Source organism: Rhyacophila brunnea, unplaced genomic scaffold (genome assembly GCF_057557595.1).
Source record: "Rhyacophila brunnea isolate RB1 unplaced genomic scaffold, BYU_Rbru_1.0 scaffold_24, whole genome shotgun sequence".
In the NCBI taxonomy this organism is placed as follows: domain Eukaryota; kingdom Metazoa; phylum Arthropoda; class Insecta; order Trichoptera; family Rhyacophilidae; genus Rhyacophila; species Rhyacophila brunnea.
The window spans coordinates 14,165,992-14,181,508 of record NW_028232904.1 but is presented as its reverse complement, the minus strand read 5'-3'; the positions used below and the strand labels follow the sequence as shown (position 1 = coordinate 14,181,508).

Sequence of the window (15,517 nt, the reverse complement as noted above, 5' to 3'; positions counted from 1 at the left end):
AAACCCAATCCCTATTGGAACTGTCAAAAAATTCTCGGTGTCCACCCGAATTCTGGAGTGGTGTGGATCATGGCTGGGGAGGGCTGACAGGGCTCTAGCGCGGGGGCCTGGCGTGTCGGGTTGACCAGATAAGTGAGATAAACACACATCATAAATTAGCTTTAATAGTAAAAAATGTCGCCTGCGGCGCTATTATATTTCAAGCCCATGAACATTTTAAATTATATAATTGTGCAATATATTTTCTGATTCGACAGCTCCATTATTAAAGTAGATGTATTAAAAATCACTAATAATTCACTGTATAAGTAGGTACCCTTAATTTTAACTAAAACACAATTTGAAAAACGTTAATGTAGTGTTTCACACTGCCTTTAATCTTAGTGGTAGGTAGAGGGCCCGCCAAATATCCTAACCTGAAGGCCCATTTCAGGATGTGGGGACCATGGTATAGGTACACCGAGTGCAATAAACAAAAGACCGATACCTAAACGATAATTTAGGCTGTGAAGAAGAAAAAGAGGCTATGGGACTAATTTACATTCTCCTCCTTAGGCCCCCCAATATTAAATCCTGGGTGGAAGAGCACCGAAACTGGGAGCGGGTAAGTTGGATACCGAACGAACTGGTCTATGCGATACGTCGAAGCTATTGGAAGTTTCCGGCCCACCGAATTCTTCTACCGAAGGTCCTTGTACGGCTAATCCGTCCGATGGCGTATGCGCTGACTTTGGGAATGGTTCTGCCAACACGAATGAAGCCAATACGAGGAACGCGAACTGCAAGAAGTAACAACATTCTTAGTCAAGTGGCTATTCCATCGTGACACTCTTGGACTACACTTCCATTTTCGTGTAGATACTATTATTATCGTGGCTGATTTCTTGTCAATAAGGCTTGCCATTTAAGAAATAACACTCTAACCAACAAAAACAATTGCATTCGACAGTTCATTAACAAGGATTAGTCAACTTTGAAAAAATATTATTGGAAGATATACGGATATAGACATGTTTGGCGACAAAATATAATACACCAATCGATGCCTGACACAATCGTGCCTCATGTAAAATAACAATCATGTAGCGATTGCCTCTATAAACTTAGTACCCAATCCCATCATTATTTTTTAGCACTGCCAAGGTTACAATAACTCATAATTAATAAAGTTATCCAACTATCCAAATGGTCAGAATGTCTTCTAAAATATTCCAATAAATTATTTTTATGCTTCCAAAATGTTCCCCGGTATTTTAAAGAACCACCACAACATAATTAATATACACGTGTGCATGTTTTTCATAGCGTAATGCAAATTACACGAACGATTTTCAAAATCATGTTTTTATAATTGGAACTGCGCAAAAGTCCAGTGCTTATTTTTCAAATTTAGAAAATGTAAAATTATATGTTGGTACATATTGTATTATCAGTGACGTCCCTAGATAAAATGCTGCCCCTAGGCAGCACCAGAAAGCCGCCTCATTTTTAACATCCTTTCATAAGTCCAATATCTAAGAAATGTGTTGTATGGGTATCGTCACTGTGTATTATATACCAAATAATATTATATCAATGTATAACGTTGGCATGCAAATTTTGAACAGAAATCAAAGGGTCAGTACGTAGTTAGAGGCGACAAAAATTAATGGCAACCGAATAGTTTTTTTTATTCATTCATTCCTTGCTGCTACTAGTTAAAGTTCATTGTATAGTTCAATTTATCCGGACATCCCTGAGTATGCTGTCTGCCAACATAATACAATACTCCCAGACACTTCAATTCAATGAGCTGATTGATGCTCTAACGCAGGGGAGGGCAAACTGCGGCCCACGGGCCGCATGTGGCCCGCCGGGTATTTTTTTGCGGCCCGCCATCATTAATTGTACTTCTGATTACAAATAACTTTTTTTATATTTTTTTAAAAAATATTGACAATAGATTAAAATTTGAAGAATTTGTTGTTTCGTTAATTTATTATCTCAGTATGTCTTCCTTGCGTCTCGTCTCACACTATGTAACCACTATTTTCTATGTTGAACATCGTGACACATTTAAATACTTTTAACTCTGCGTTGCAAAGAAAACAAATATATGCTCACAATATGGTGAAGAGTTTGAATGGATTTCAATTAAAACTCAAGTTGTTCCTTCGACAAATATCGTATAAGAACGTGGACCACTTTCCAACTTTGAAGTTGCTGAATATACCAGAATATAAATTTGAAGCATATGGTAAAATTATTAAAGCTCTGAATAACGATTTTTTACAAAGATTTGAGACAAGTTTAGCAACAGTACGCGATCCATTTTCAATAGAAATTGATAGTGTACTGACAGAGCTACAACTTACGATTATTGGTCTGCAGTGTGACACTGATTTAAGAGAATTGCATCGTCGTGAAGATATATCCAAATATTACAATGCCCTTAATTCAGACAAATTCGAACAACTTAAAGATTATGCAAGAAAAATGTTCGTTGTTTTTGGATCAACCTATATATGTGAACAAACATTTTCGATCATGAACCTCAATAAAAATTCTTTACGATCAAATATCTCCGATGCCCATTTACAAGCAGTTTTGAAAATATAAACCACAAAATTAACACCTGAATTTGAAAAATTGTACAACACTTTCATTCTTCTCATATTTTTTTTTGTGATGCTTATTTTTCGTGATAATAAATAGTGTATATCTAAAAATGGTATTTTACTTGCGGCCCGCCGCACATTTTGAATTTTTAAATTTGGCCCTCCATCCAAAAAGTTTGCCCGCCCCTGCTCTAACGCATAACGTGTACATAAAACCACCAAAAGAACATACTATCGTGCGTAGTTTGTATCATATCCCATAAATGGAAGTATCTCAGTACATTGATTCAACTATCGTGACAATTTCTTCTATGGTATATTCGTGTTAACAAACAATCACAACGTTAGCTGATTTTAAAAAGCGCGCACGCCGATCTTGCGTGGCTATCATGAGCGTGAATGCGGGATGCGGGGCGAGATGCGTCGTGCGACCGCCAGTCTGTGGCACTGGCAAGCACCGTCGGACGCATGGTCGCTTCCATTGTGTGCGTTATCGCCATATTGTGTCTCGTGATACTTGCGATCGACTTTTAAATACACATTGATAAGCGTACAAGTTGCTAGAACAATGGCGTCGAGTAGTAAAGACGTTGGATCAAAGAAGAGAAGAGTCACAGAAGAACTGAGAAGTTTTCACGACAGATGGACTATAAACTATTTTTTCGTGGAATTTAAAACAAAGGCAATATGCTTGATATGCAATAATTCTGTTTCTGTCTTGAAAGTACGAGGGGCAATTTCGACAAGACCAAGTAAATGAATTAAAAAGAAAACTTTCTGCACAACATCGGATATTTACTAGAGCGGCTCAAGAGTCAACATGCTATGTAAAAGCTAGTTATGCAATAGCCATGATACTAGCAACAAAATCGAAACCCTTTTTAGATGGTGAAATGGTTAAGGAATGTTTGGAGAGTGTCGCTGAAATTCTGTGCCCAGAAAAGAAAACGGATTTCTCAAAAATGTCTGTCTCGCCTGTCTCGTCAAACTATTACCAAGCGTGTGGACGACATTGGAAAACATATTGAAGATAATTTGAAAAATCGAGCATCCAAGTTCATATTTTATGCTCTAGCATTGGATGAAAGCACAGACCTAACAGATACCGCCCAAGTTGCGATTTTTATCAGGGGCGTTGATGTCCATTTTAACAAAATAGAAGAATTAGCCGCACTGTATCCACTTAAGGACACTACTTGCTCACGAGATTTGCTAGGAGCTGTTACATCGACATTGAATCGCTTTTCGTTACAACTCAACAACCTATCGGGCGTAACAACAGATGGTGCTCCAGTAATGGTTGGGAAACACGAAGGTTTAGTAAAATTGATTGAAAATGAGGCCTGCAAAGTTGGCAATACTTCGATGCTAAATTGTCATTGCATTATTCACCAGGAGAATTTATGTTCCAAGTCCCTTAAAATGGATCATGTCATGAAGGTGGTCATCAAAACAGTGAACTTTATTAAGTCGAAGGAGTCGAATCACCGTCAGTTTTAAGAGTTTCTCAAGTCTTCGGATTCAGAGTATAATGACATTACATTTTATGCAGAAGTAAGATGGCTGACCCGTGCCAAAATGTTGAAAAGAGTGTTTGATTTGAAGCAAGAAATACAATCAGTCTTCGCATGCAAGTCAAAAAGTATCCCAGAATTTAAAGACAAGGAGTGGGTTAGCGACTTTGCATTTCTGGTCGATATAGTTAGCCACCTAAATGTTATTAATACTCGTCTACAAGGGAAAGATCAACTAATTAATAACATGTATGATCTTATTTCCGCATTCCAAATGAAACTTGGGTTTTGGGAACAACAGTTAAGGACAAAGATCTTCACTCACTTTCCTACATTCTTATTACAGCCAGACGTCACACAAATGGCGGCGGATAAATACGCTTCATTAATATCCGACTTGAACCTGGAATTTGAAAACCGATTTAAAGATTTTAAAAAGCATCATGTGCTTTTTCATGCATTTGCAACGCCATTCTCCATAGACGTGAATTTATTGCCAGGAATTTTACAAATGGAACACTGTGAAATGTGTTGTGATGCACAGTTTAAGGAGAAATTCAATCGGTTGGTTTGGAAGAGTTTTACAAAACATATTTGGACAAGGAGAAATATCCTGCATTTTACAAACACGCTGTATCGATGATTTCGCTTGGAATTTGGAATTGGAAACACTTACACGCGTCTTTAGCTTTTTAGTCGAATAAAGCATATTAAATCTCAAATGAGAACATGAATCACTGATGAGCATTTTGTAAAGCTGTTTTGCGTGTAGCAACAACATCCATGCACTTAATTCTGACAAACAAAATCAGACGTCTCACTAAATTTTATTATATTTTGCTTATTTTTAATTATTTTTTTTTGTACTGCATAACTCTAATCAAATAAATATTTTTGATTCGCATTGTTGTTATATCTTCTTAAAAAACAATATATTTCCTGTTTGCTTTAAATAATAAAAGAAATTTTGTTGTATGGCCCGGTAGGAAATCTCATTTCTAAAATCTGGCCCGGCCGCTGAAAAGGTTGGCCACCCATGCTCTAACGCAATGCTTGATTTTGTGGTTGTTTTATAGGAAATAACATAATTTAAACTGCTCTTCCCTTATTGCGGTAAGTCGGGTATGACTACTTGCTGAACGTCGAATCACTAATCGATACTTTTCAGAAAATTTAATAGCTATCAAATGCGATTTTGAAAACGAATTTTTAATTGCCTGGTACGAGCTTATGAGTTTTTGTAGGGCGTTGTGAAATGGGTAAACGGACTAAACAGAAAAGTGACAAAACAGAACAGCCAGGGGAAAAATGAAACATTAATTTTGGTGGAACCTATTTAGGTTAGGTTAGATTAGGTCATTATTTCGTTGTACCTAGTCACCCAATCATTTTGAACATATTATATTGATTAAGATGAGATATCCAAAGCTTGCCAGCAAAGTCCCGTTTATTTGAGGCTTTCTAGCGATTAGGAATGCAGAAATTAGGTGTATAATTCGATTTATTATGGCGTATTGAAAATCTGTGCTATTAAAAATCTATCAACATAATAGAGATAGGTCAATTTCAATATATAATTTATATTTTTCCTGAAAGATAATAGTTATATTTATCGTTGTTCTGTTTTGTCACTGTTCTGTTTTGTCATGGAACCGTGAAATGACAATGTTTGAAAACCGCTGTAATTTTGATTGATAGCATAAAGGGGTTGGTAAAAGGAATATATAAAATAGTTACAGATGTAAATAAAAATGCATTTTTTACGAAATCAATCAAATTTATTTAATAAATCGATAACATCGTATTCTCCACTCCGTTGTCAGTTTTCATTAAAAAAATGAAAACCCATTCCCAATAACAGACAATTAATTAGTAATAATATTTTCAGGTAGGTACATTTGACGTTATTAGCAAATAACACATGTTTGTATTTGTTTTATATCATGACGACGCAGTTTTACAGGTTGCCGTCGGCCATGCTGACTATTGGATTGTATATTATTTAAAATGGGACACCATACTCGGCGAAGGGCTTTGGTGGGCTGTGGCTTGGTGGCGCGTACGATGATGGGATAGGTGGTCCGTATTCGACGATTGGCTGGTGTACATGACCGCTTCCGGAGTGGGAGAATGATGGTGGTGGAGGTGGTGGAGGTGGTGGTGGTGGTGGTGGTAGAGGAATAGATTTACGTCTTGGTTCTGGTTGAGCGTGAATTGGAGCAGCGTACGTTGAGATAGAAGGTCCCTGGGAAATGAAAGATGGACCGGCTGAGAAAGATGGTCCAGCTGAGAAAGATGGTCCAGCTGAGAAGGATGGTCCAGCTGAGAAGGATGGTCCAGCTGAGAAAGCTGGCGCATGTGCGAAGGATGGAGCCAATGAGTACGTTTGTGCGGGTGCGAAAGACGGCGCAGCGATGAAAGATGGTCCAGCAGAGAAAGATGGAGCAGCGGCGAAAGTCGGTGCAGCAGCGAAAGATGGGCCGACGGAATACGTTGGTCCTGCTGACAATGCTGAGTACGGAGAGAATGATGGCGCGTATTGGTGTTGGTCAACAGCGAAAGTTACGACTTCCACAGGGGGCTTCTGGTAGCTGTGCAGAGCGATCGGTGCCGCAGAGTATGACTGCGAGACAAATGATGGTCCAGCAGAGAATATCGGAGCAGGGGCGTAGGAGGGTGCGACTGACAGCACTTGTGGGGCGGCGTAAGCAGGGGCGTACGATGGAACGCTCACGAACGATGGGCCGCTGTCGAAAGCTGGAGCGCTAGCGTAGGAGTGACCGCTCGAGAAAGAATGTGAAGGTGCGGGTGCAGGTGCACTCAAAAAGGAGGTGCCGGAGCTGTGAGTGGGTCCAGAGGAGTACGATGGTCCTGCTGAATGTGAATGGTCAGCATGTGCTATGCTTTGCGATCCACCGCCTGAAGGTCCGGGTCCACCGAATCCGCCGCCTGAAGGTCCGGGTCCACCGAATCCGCTTCCCGAAGGTCCCGGTCCGCCGAATGCGATTCCTGAAGATCCCGATCCGCCCGATGGCTTGTGTGGTGGTTTCGGGTAATCATAACCCACCGGTGGCTCCGCCGACACAAATGCGGCCAATACGAGGAACGCGAACTGGAATAAATAACAATATTGTCAGACAAACTGCCTAATAACGTAAAGAAGAACCGACAGTAAGGCTTGATACCACTGTGCATACGAAAAATGGCACTGTTTCGAAAATATGTCCGAAATATAATAATGTATTATTAATTCACTGTTCACTTCTGCACTTTTTCTGGCACATTTATCATGCCCATATAATATATTGATCCTAGGGATTGCAATACCTGATTTCAAAACCAGTATTCTTGTATTTATCAATACCAAAATACCGGTTTAAAAAATCCAAAATACCGAAATTTTCGGTATTGAAAGCACACTCGCTTACGTTTTTGAAAATGAATAATCAGTTATGTGCTGCTAAAATGCAAATATTGACTGAATCCAACAGAGGTGAAATAATAATAAAACAAAATCGATCAAATATTTATTTATATAAATAGCTGACCCGGCGAACTTCGTACCGCCTCAGAATCAATAATCTTGTGTTAACTTATTAGTTGAATTAAAATACTCAAATTGAATTAAGTTCAATAAATGTGCAAAAATCAAATCAAAATGAAATAAATTACATAGTTTTGGTTGGTTCAGAATTCGAAGCATGATAACTACCAAGTCAATCTTCAGTTGTAAATTGTGCGGTGGCAAGCCAGGCAGATCCAATAAGTTTAAAAATTCAGTTGGATAGTTGGTTGCTTCGTCTTCGTTTATTACACAGTCGATAGATTTGAAGGAATGCATTGGACCAACGATTTGATTTTGAATTGTGAAGCTTAAGTGATCCACATCTTTGTTCTTTGCCGCAAAAATTGCTCGTTCACTCAACCAATTGTGATTTTTGTGGTTAGCAATGACGTTCGGAAACACTTTGTTGATGAGGTCGTCCTTCGCTGAGACGAAATTTCAAAAATTCAGCGGAAAGGAAATCAATCCGTTCGATTCGTCGACAGGAACACGGCAGTTACCGATAGTCAGCAATTGCTTAGAGAAATCTTCGGCAGATGGATCGTTTAGCAATGCAACTCGCATGTTCGTCGTCAGCTGAAGTTTCTTCACATAGCGCCACATAGTCTATGATTTGAGGCAAGCGTTCATTTCATCGGCAGCGGTTGATCTTGGAATGACTGGTAGTGTTTGGCGGAAATTGCCAGATAGTAGAATCATTGCGCCACCAAAACATCTTGAGTAATTGCGCAGATCTTTCATAGTTTGATTGAGTGCTGCCAATGCGCATTTGTGCGCCATTGTGCATTCATCCCAGGTGATGATTTTACTTGCTACCAAAACTTTGGCCATTGCTGAGTTTTTCGCAATACTGCTTGTCGGTGTTTCAGTCGTTTGAAGGTTTAATGGCAATTTCAACGCTGAATGAGCCGTTCGGCATCCTTCTAACAACGTGGCCGCTATCCCAAAAGAAGCAACTGCTACAAAAATTTCGGATCTTGCACAAACAGTGGCCAAAATCAATGAAATGAGAAATGCCTTCCCAGTTCCACCAGGCGCATCGAGGAAAAATAAACCATCATTTTCATCATCAATTGCCTTCATTAACGCATCGTACACTTCCTTCTGTTGGGGGTTCAACATTGGTATATTCGATCGAACCGATAGGTTCAATGCATCTCGATCATATTCACGTTCACGTTCCAATTCTAGATTAAAAGCGTCATTCATTCCACGATGTGGCGTAGGCATTCCTAACTTGACTAATAAACTGCCGCACATGAGATAAAACATGTCTTCGATCAAAAGCAAAGCCTGGTTATGTATCTCCTCATTCACTTCGAGATAGGGATTCTCTGAACTGACACAAATTCGATGCAAAATGTCTTCTGACATGTCATCCTTGTACTTGTTCCACAGTTCAGGTGGATTTGATGGGAAGCATGTCAAAATAATGTGCGTATCTGACTTGGAGATGCAGAAACAATTGCTACAGCGATATTCATGTCCCAATAAATATCGTTTTCAAGCAAATTGAGCTGTTGACATGCAGCACGAAATGTTGGACACACTACACCATTGACAGTTTGAAGTGATTCAAATTATGTCGGCCTACGAATATTTACCATCAACAACCGCAAGTAGAAGCATTCGTCATTCTTCGGATGAACTGTGTAAATGCGACCAAGAATATCATTAGAATGCACATCCGGATGATCAGGAACCGCATCGCCTTGCTTTCGACGCTGAAATTTCTTCGATGAAGCGTTCCAAGTGTAATAACGTGATATCTCAGAGTAGAACAACGTTTGTGCAAACGGATCGCTTTGACAAATTGAAAAGAAACTGTTCAATGTTGTCGCTGGAGGTGTTACAGCACGTTGAGCAATATTCGATGCATTAAAATAAACTCATTGACCATTCTCCAGATGCACCGCCAAATGTACAGCAGTGGTATAACGTTCATGAATGGGGAACGAGAAAATATGCCAAATTGCTTCATTGCAGCTCACATATTGACAAACTTGATAGTGCGTGATTTCATCGTTGGTATTGGGAGTTTGAACGCCAAAAAACACAATATCGCTGCCTTTGGTGAAATATTATTTGAAGATGTATTTGATGCACTTTACTGAATTGCAATACTCATATATCAGAGATGGCGGTGTATACGGATTTTTTTTGTGATTTTCTTACTTTTCCAATGCACGAGAAAGCTTCTCGAGGCCGAGACGAACAAAAAGAATTCACCAAAATCAGTCAATCAGTTCTATATCATCAATAAACATCATCAAAAAAGCCGTTTCATACGAAATGTATAAGAAAATGAATGTTCTTCATAATTTATTTTTCTGTGAATTTTTCCGATGTTTTAATAGTTATTCTGCTATTCAAGGCAAAGACAAATCCAACAAATTAAAGATCGTAAAAATAGGTCCAGCCGTTTTTGAGTTATAAAATAAATGGTGTAATTAACCCGACTTTGTTTTATATAGATAGATAGATTAGATCTTCTGGCTCGCGGCATTGTAAATAACACTGGAAAATTAATTAATCACACAATTCAAAATTACATAATGAAGCAATTATCGATGCGCACACATTCACAAATTTGATAACCTCACAAAGTGAACATTTTAGAAGGCAACTTATCGTTTGAAAATCACGATCAAAATCGCTATTTGTCTACAACAAAGTCTTTCGGTATTATCTGAGGCTGAACTGAATCAACTGTCAAAAACGCCATGTTCATACTTTCTTTTGTTTGTTTGTTTATTGTTTTTGTCATGTATCAGAGATGGCGTTATATACGGATTTAAATTTTTTGTGATTTTCTTTTGTTTTTGTATGCGCGAGCTCCATCTTTTAAATTCATCGATATCAGTCAAAAGCCGTTCGATACAAAATGTATGAGAAAATGAATTTTCTTCATAATTTATTTTTTCCGTGATTCACCCAATGTTTTAATAGTTATTCTGCTATTAGGGGCGGAGACAAATCCAACAAATCAAAGATCATAAACATCGGTCCAGCCGTTCTTGAGTTATAAATGGTGTAACTAACCCGACTTTGTTTTATATAATAATATAGATTGTCGCGATGAATTATTATCGTAATAGTATTCGAAATAGAAAACATCCGTGAAAAATGTTCAATTATTCTGTAATTATACAGCCAGGCTTATTTGCATTTTAATTAAAAGCTTAAATCAATATTATCAATGTATTGAAATTACGTATTTGTAAAATTCACCAGTTCTACAATACATTTTTTAAATGTCAACATGTAGGTAGGTTTTTGCTATAACTATAGTATTAAATAGATTCTAATAGCTGTATTTACTGATAAGTACTTCTGTTTTTTAATGTTTTAACGAATACCGGTATTCAATACTAAATACCGAAAAACCGGTATTGCCATTTTCATTCGGTATTGCAATCCCTAATTGATCCACTGGTATAATGCGCACCCATGCTGAGACATATTGCACCCACAAATGCCTGTCGTGCCCGTTTGGCCTTACGATCATAATTATTTATTAGGATTGCACGTCTCTGTTTCTGTTACGGCCACATTAATTATTACCACTGCAGTAAATACTATTATATTCACTTAAAGGTGACGCATCAGTGAAACGGCAAATAATTTTCAACTGTAGGCGCGACGAAATTTTGGACTCGCTCGCATTCAGTGAGAAAACGTCGAGCCAGGCCAGAAACACGTCACATTGCTGCGTGATGGCGACGGGCCAATTAATTCTAAAATCGTGTAAAGATGACTAAAAACGTTACCCATTTACTTTAAAAAGAAAACATGACAATGAATATATTATTATTGTTACTAATAGAACAATAAACAGAACATAAAATGGACGTATGTTGGATTTATATGACAAATAATATTTCGTTTGACAGGCGTCATTTGCACCCGCGACCCGCAATCCGCGCATCGCCTAGCAACGATCTTTTTAGACCGTGCCTCAACTGATGGCCTTAAATAACTTGTGTTTTTTCCCGTTAATATGGGGCGGTCCGAACTCAGTCATCTCTCCCGTAGTATGTGAAATTGGTTTATTGCCCAAGTAGAATAAAAGAATGTGAATAACTAACTATTGATCGAAAGCATTAATATTACATGTAATCACATAATGGTAAGATTACAGTAATCTGAACTCATCAGTTATCAAACACTGTCTTAAGAACAATAAATAAATGCATTTTAATTTACATTTTTTCACAAACTCTTTATTGACAACATCCGTGTTTGCGATTATTGATCAATTACAATTTATAATATTCGACATATTAAAAAATAAATCACGTCTCAATACGATAGTAAAAAAATCTATGTGGCCTTTGATAATAATAATATATATGCATATTATGTATTCATACAATGCTTCTAGGAAAATCAACACTGTTTAAAACAATGACTGTTTTATAAATAAATTACTAATTTTGAACTCAATTGATGAAAATGGTTATAAGTACGAAAGTATATTAGTATAATAACATCGCAGGGGATATATTTTTTTAAAATGTGTTCTAGGTCAGTGATTCTCACAAAAATTCACAAAATCTTGATAAAAGACTAAAAATAAACCACTTTCTTAATAGAGAAAAAAATATTTCTTTTTTTAAATTATGAATCATTTAAAAATATCACTTATAAATAAATTTTACTTTCTAGGTGAATTTTTTATGCAACAAGGAATCAAGAAATTCAGTTTTCAGTAATAAATGTCGCCGCCTACTACGCACTGTTCATTTTATTTGTTATATTATTTTTTTCCCATTAATTTTAGTCAAAGATTATCCGTGTATCAAAATTTTCGCCTGCGATGCTAATGCAGAATACGTGTCTATGGACGTAATTATAGGTGTATCTCGATTTCAAATATTATCTTTGGATGTAGGTATCAGTCAAATAGTCACGCATAAATAATATCAAATAGTATGTACCTACACACAATTTGATGCTAAATGGTGCGTTGCCCATCAGGTGGCCATTCGATATAATTAGCATGTTATTTAAATGTGGTAATGAAATATTAATTAAAAGGTCCGCAGTGAATGGTGAAATTTTACCTATAACTACATAACTCTACTGTTTTACACGTAAATTGTGTTATTTAAACATTTTGGCATTTGATATTATTGTCAGCCAGGTAGAGGGGATCCTAGAGATTTTACAAAAATATTGTAAAACACTGGTCCAGGCTATAATTTACACAAACCATTAATTTAATCTCAACTGTTTTATTTAGTCTTTATAGTTTCGATATCCGCGTCATAAACTACTAATGTTAAAAATCAATAAAATTGTCATCATATTTTATTAATTGATGAAAGCTTCATTATTCCCGCGAGGAAATAAAAAAAAAATAATGCAAGCTTTTTTCAAGGCGTGGTCGGTGAGTTCATTCAATGGGTTTGGTAAAAAAAACTATTTATCGTTAAAAAAAACTGTTAAGTTATGTATCATGTAGCACTATGTATAGGCCCATATGTCCTGTAGCGGATATTGTTAAAAAAAAGATAAACTTATAAAAATATAGCCAAAGTGATTTTTATACAACTTTCTAATTATTCTGAACTATGTTTTGGATAATGTCATCGCTGAAGAGGGAAGAAAACGAGAGAATAAATTTATAAAAAATTATGTCACGTCGGTTAAGAATTAACATACGCACTGATAACAAGATACATAATATTATAAACACGAAAACGAGATGTGATTAAAATGACATATTGTGTCTAAACTAGGAAGTTAAAAATATAATATTGTCCTGCATCAAACCAAACATCGTATCTCGTTTCTTACACTATTGTTATAACGAAAAAGTGACTTTTCGATTTAAATTTGATATGTATTAGTTAACACAGTTTTGTGTAGTATTTTTCTTTCTTCTGTTGAAATTACTATATTCTATCAATCGATTATGTTATTTTTCTAGAAGTCTACATTGAAGTAAATACAAAATTTGTACATAACTTTATGATTTCATTTTCTAACTCGAATAACTCAAAAGTAATTAATTCATCACACTTAAAACAAAGAAGAATTCGGACGATGACATATTGATTAAATAAAAAAAATATACATGAGACTCTAACTGAGCCGTGAGATTCTAAAGTATGTTTATTAATTAATTATAGATTATAAAAATTAAAAAAAAAGAGTTATTAGAGACTTTTAGGAGACTTAATTTTCTAATTGATGACAGTTTTATATTAATCCATAGAATTCGGTTTTAGCCATGCAAATTTTGCCTAATACAGACTTTAATATCTACTTAGATAATATATAATAGCATACAATATATTATCAGTTTTTGAGTTTATAGTAATTTAGTCGGTACTACACAATGATAATTTATCATTAAATAAGAAATCGACTTAGATATTTCCGTTTAGAATAAAAAATATAATTATTCTCCTCACAAATGGTTATTTGCATAACGCGTTTTTTAAAGATTTTTTAAATCTCAAGAATTATAATAGAAAAATGTTTTTGGGTTTTGTTTCCATGTATATACTCTAACATATTATATATAATATGTATGTACCCATATTTAAATTTAAGTTTAATAGGTAGGTTATTTGGAGTATTTAAATATATCGATGAAATGAAAAGTTATTTCGGACATTATTCGTGTAAACAAATATAAATAAATTATATTATGTGTTATCAATACATATTATCGTCACTGTTCTGGCAGAAGACACTAATTCGAAAAAATGACATTAAGAGTACCAAAATGTTCCTTATTTCAATTTTTATCGTCTGGAAACCTTCTTAATAAATAAACAGTCTTTATTTTAAAGTCATATTTTTAACGATTACTTAATAAACTCACGTGATAGACCATTATTTCAAACATTTTAACAACTTCAAAGTCAAATTACTCAAAACTAGTATTCTCCAGTTAGTGTGTTCTGCCAGAACAGAGACATTAAAACCCCGTAGAAATCATATATATATATATTATATATTATATATTAATTTGGAGATGATCTATAATTATTCTGAATTCCCCAATTTGAAGATAAACCGTTTTGTTAACACACCAAAAGCTATCGATTGATTAATAATCATTGCATAAAACACTTGATTCCCTATTGAAATTTAATATTTCAGATTAAATACCAATTCCAAATAGTTAATACTTTCATGATAGATTTTATTATATTCGATAGTAAAATTAATAACTATGAAAAGATGCACTGCTTTTTATAGTAAAAGAATAAATTTCACGATTTAAACTGTTAAATTTGAATTTAGAATTTCCCATCAAATCGATAAGTTGCTAACACATGAAAATTGTTGATTCGTAGAATATTGATTATAATTATAGATTTGCCACTTACGAATGTTGTAGACGCCATTTTACTGTGGCTTGTTAAGCTGTGATGGGTCGACTGAAGTATTGTGACCAACCCTCAGACTTTTATATGAAAAAACGCATTCTATCTGGCTCCGTGGTGACTGGTAAAACCGTCCGTCTGCCGATGGTAAAAGTGGCTACAGGGGAAACGAACCGAGGCATCGCGAGAAAGAAAATTTGTCAGCTTTTATCCGACGATAGTATCACACAAATATGAACTAAAAAAATATACAGCACTTTAAAAAATATATTGATGCATTTAGATATTATGTAGGTATACACTGTTTTTATTTATAACAAACATGATGTAAGTTAGATGGGTGAATCCTGTATTCTAAAAAAAATACTCTTCGGATTCCCAGAGGGAAAGACCCATCGAAAGACTGAGATAATATGGCGAGAGAAGCCAGGAGCTGTTGCTAAGCGATGGACTGAGGATGCCAAGGCTTTCGTGACAGATAAAATACAAATGTAT

The 15,517-nt window shown here is 35.8% G+C and overlaps 1 protein-coding gene across 1 annotated transcript; it reads right to left on the bottom strand.

Moving 5' to 3' along the window:
- Positions 1-4,974: 4,974 nt before the first annotated feature.
- LOC147069081 (uncharacterized) lies at positions 4,975-15,078 on the bottom strand. The gene is made up of 2 exons (XM_085950967.1): positions 15,026-15,078; positions 4,975-7,223 (listed from the first exon to the last, which is right to left on the bottom strand). Exons 1-2 carry the CDS (start codon positions 15,041-15,043, stop codon positions 6,114-6,116), a joined length of 1,128 nt encoding a protein of 375 aa, XP_085807093.1. The 5' UTR covers positions 15,044-15,078; the 3' UTR covers positions 4,975-6,113.
- Between the last annotated feature and the right edge of the window lie 439 nt (positions 15,079-15,517).